This window comes from Chinchilla lanigera, unplaced genomic scaffold, assembly GCF_000276665.1.
Source record: "Chinchilla lanigera isolate Chin_1 unplaced genomic scaffold, ChiLan1.0 scaffold00057, whole genome shotgun sequence".
NCBI classification, from domain to species: domain Eukaryota; kingdom Metazoa; phylum Chordata; class Mammalia; order Rodentia; family Chinchillidae; genus Chinchilla; species Chinchilla lanigera.
In genome coordinates this window covers 10673828-10677755 of record NW_004955458.1, presented here as the reverse complement: position 1 = coordinate 10677755, position 3928 = coordinate 10673828, and the positions used below count along the sequence as shown (strand labels likewise).

Here is a 3928-nt window from a genome sequence, read left to right as displayed (position 1 = left end):
GATCCTCCTGCCTCAGCCTCCTGAGTGCTGGGGTTACAGGCGTGCACCACCACACCCAGCGCAACACACCACGTTGCCTTTACACAAGCCTGGTGGTCTCTGCTGGTCTCTGCCTCAAGCCATTCTGTGAAATGGTCTATCCCATCCCTTTAGCAGGAGGTATCGGTGGGGCATGTTCCCTTAGAACTGGGTAGCACTGGGGCAGGCGTCCCTGCCCTCCCATGCGATGACAGAGTTAGCTCCTTTATCCTTCTCATGCAGGGGAAGCACTTCCCGGAACTCAAGGGCTAAGGAAGGGCGGGACACTGTGTATGACCATTCATATGAGGACACAAGAAGAAGAAACACTGATGTTAAGTTCCCTGACTTCACCGGAGGTGAACTGTAGAACAGCCTTGAGGGTGCTTCAGTCAAGGGTTCCTGAGGGGAGATAAAGTAATAAGCCAGGCGGAAGGACTCACTGAGCCCGAGGAAGCAGCAGACAAAAGGCCGCTGAGGCTTCGTGAAAACCACTTCCCTCCCGGGGCACCTGGCGGATTTTGTCTGAAGCTCTCATTTGAGCTGGCTGAGGTATTCCACACTTTCGTAACCAATTCTGTTGACTTTAGGCATTAATAGGGCTCCAGCCGTGTGAGCCCTTGTTTTGTAAGAAAGGCGATCAAATTCTGCAACCAGGGGCTGGGGATTTAGCTCAGCGGCAAAAGCGCCTGCCTGGCAAGCGCAAGGTCGTGAGTTCGATTCCCGGTACGGGGGGCGGGGGAATAAGGCAAGACAGAGCAAAGAATAAAGCAGTTTGGCTCCCAGGGAGGAGATCTTGTCTCTGGAGACACAAGGTAAGCCCAGAGGGGGTCCACAGCTCCAAGCAGAAACCACAGGCCAGTGGCAATGCCGCCTCCCAACCCCACCGTTACCATCAACTGCGAATGCAGTGCGGGGTTTTACTTTGCAAGTGATTTCTTCCACGTGGCCGGCTAGTTGGGGAAATCCATTCGCATCCGCCGTACTTGGGAGCGATCTTGATAAAGGAGAAATGTAACTCCCGAGCAGCTAGAGGTCAGGTGTGCCCAGTTGTGTCCTCTGAAATCAAAGAAGCAATCCCAAAGGTAGAGGAGGTTGAGCTGGAGTTTATTGGGGAACAGGAATAGCTCCTGAGAGACAGGGTTCCGAGTGGGTGGCCACCGAGGGAGGCCCTTTCTCGGGGATAATCGATACAGCAGTCCAATGCGGGCACCACGTGGGTGGAACTACCGCTAACCTACAGGGCTGCAAGTACAGCCGCTTAGCTAAAACTGGCCCAAGAGGGAAGCACGGCACGTAGCAAGGGCACACGGCTGGCACCATTAACCCCGGCTTCCTGTGACTACCACAGGTACATTTGGGGAAGGGCTGGGTCCGGGGGTTCCCATCGCCCACGGGTGTCTGAGGCATGTCTAGACTTGATGGACTGGGTGCACTAATCCAGTGCAGTCCCAAGTTCTGCTTTTCCCTCAGGGAAGTGTGCAAGTCTGGCGGCTGTGACTTTGAGGCCTTTCCTTCCTCAGACGCACCTCCGGCCATAATTTTTTCTTTTTTTTTTGTCTTTTTGAGAAAGGGTCTCCCTATGCAGTTCAGGCTGATCTTGAGCTCACTTTGTAGCCCAGACTGGCCTCAAACTCACAGCGATCCTCCTGCCTCAGGCTCCCGAGTGCTGGGATCACAGGCGTGCGCCATCACACCCCGCACCTCCAGCCCTAATTCTGATGTCTTCTTCATTTTCACTGACTGGAGAGCCCAGCTCCTCTCTGTGTATTAATTTCTAAGCTAGCTGCCTGTAATAATGTGATCAGGAGCCATTTTGGAAAGGCGTTTATTAAGACTGAACTACTCTGGGAATCGGAAGTCACAGAACCACCTCACTGCAGGGCCCCTGGGGGTTACCCTGCCACACAGACTGGGTGGGAGATGGTCACAGAGACCTCGGAGAAGGGGCGGGCTAGCGGTGGATCCCCTGAAAAGTCTGAGTAGCCGCGTGCTCAGGCTGTGAAGGACGTGGCGGTACTGGCCTCTGCGGGAAGCAGCCAGCTGGGCTGTGTGGAGTTTTGAGGAGTGGCTGTGTCTCAAAGTGCAGTATTTTGATTATGTAATGGTGCTTTCCCAGAACGGGAAATTAAATTAGCAGAGAAACTATTTATTGTGGACATTTTTTTTTTTTTTTAATTTGGTCGTGTTGGGAGTGGAACCCTAACCTCTTGCATGTTAGGCAAATGGTCTGCCACTAAGCTATATCCCTACTCCTTTCTGAGACAAGACTGAGACAAGATCTCACTAAGATGCCCAGGCTGGCCTGGAACTTGTGATCCTCCTGCCTCAGCCTCCCGTTCAGCTGGGATTACAGGTGTGCACCACCATGCCTGACGGTGGACAGACCATATGTAGCTCATTAACATATGTACTATTGCACCCCACACAGTTACCACTTAATAGCCATCCTTAGCATCTAAAGGTTATACTGTTATTAGTAGTCATCATGTTGTACCCTGGAGCGCATTAACTGATTCTTCCCCACTGAAATTTTGTCTTCTTTGACTAGCACTGACCCTGAAAGCCACCCGCCCACATGCTCCAGCTGCTGGTAAGCACCATTCCATAAAGAGGGGTTAAGTGGGTGGGAAAGCTGATAAAGGTTAACCATTCAGCTTGGCAGAGATGAATCAGAGTCACATTTTGCCCGCACTTTTAGCTTGTACATAGGACTGGTCCGGTAAGAGCAGCGCTTGGTCAGTGTTACATGTATAACCCAGCATCGCCCCGGGTGCTTTAAAGAACATTTATACACACACACAGACACACACAGAGTCACACACCTTGTACAGAAATGATTTTTAAAAGTCACATCTATCTCAAAAGATTATCCGGGCACTGGCGAGGCTGAGGCAGGAGAATTGTCATCAGTTCGAGGCCAGCCTCGGCTACATAGTTCAAGGTCAGCCTGCACTACATAGTGAGAACCTGTCTCAAAAAAAAAAAAAAAATTAAGCTAACCTTTATTATTCATTAGAAATGAGCTCTCTAAAATATTAGTAAATTTCAGTTTTAGTTCTGTTTTGAAGCGTTGGTACCACTGAAGTAACATTTTTCTTCTTTGAATCTTTTCTTGTAAATTCATGGTTTTCTCTTTTTCTAAAATGGCAGGAAGCTCCTTCCAGCTCCTAACGAAGATGAAGGGGGCGCCCATGGACTTGAGGAGCTGCAAGGGGGCGCGGCGGTGCACGGACGCGTTTCCGCAGCCGCCGGCCGTCATCACGTCCTCCACCACGGGCACGGAGCCGGAGGAGCAGGCCTCGTAGATCCGGTAGCACTCCGTGTTGACGCCCGCCGGGCACAGCGTGAGGTCGCTCCGCAGCAGCGCGTCCTGGTAATTCCTGAGGCTCTCGTTCGTTTCCTGGGGCTGCCACCTGGAAGAGCAGCGCAAACAGCTGTAGGTTTCACTCCGCGCATCTTTTGGGAAAGGAGGTATTTCTCTTTATCGTCAGTTACAGGAAATGGTAAAAACATCAGAGATGATGGCGAAACACATTTCTTAAAAATACTTAAAAAACCTGAACACCTTACAGCTGCATATTGAAGGATGTGGGGGTACTCGCTGAATTCCTCAATCAGTAGTACCAATTCCACTCCTATTTTCTCAGCGCCCGGCCCCCCCTTCCTGTCTGGACCCTGTACTCGGCTCTGGTCAGATCAGTAAGCGTTCCGAGGGCGTTAAACGCCGCGCGGAGATAAGACGGGGCAGCGGGGGGCACCTCCGAGGCCGCGGGGCTGAAGCCGTGATCGGGCACCGCGCCGCCCAGCAGTGCGAGCACCGACAGGGGTGCAGCTGGCGGAACAGGCCTGCGGATGGGGGCGACGGGCGAGGGGCAGGCGGCTCCAGAACCGGGCAGGCCGGCGGCCG

At 52.5% G+C, this 3928-nt stretch overlaps 1 protein-coding gene across 1 annotated transcript in view; it reads right to left on the bottom strand.

Annotated features, from left to right (window-relative positions):
- Window positions 1-2842: 2842 nt before the first annotated feature.
- Window positions 2843-3928, bottom strand: part of Tmem5 (transmembrane protein 5) — a gene marked incomplete at its 5' end in the record, with an annotated part of 25550 nt that continues 24464 nt past the window's right edge. Inside the window, 1 exon segment of the mRNA XM_013521008.1 lies at window positions 2843-3434. Coding sequence (XP_013376462.1) covers window positions 3017-3434 — 418 coding nt within the window.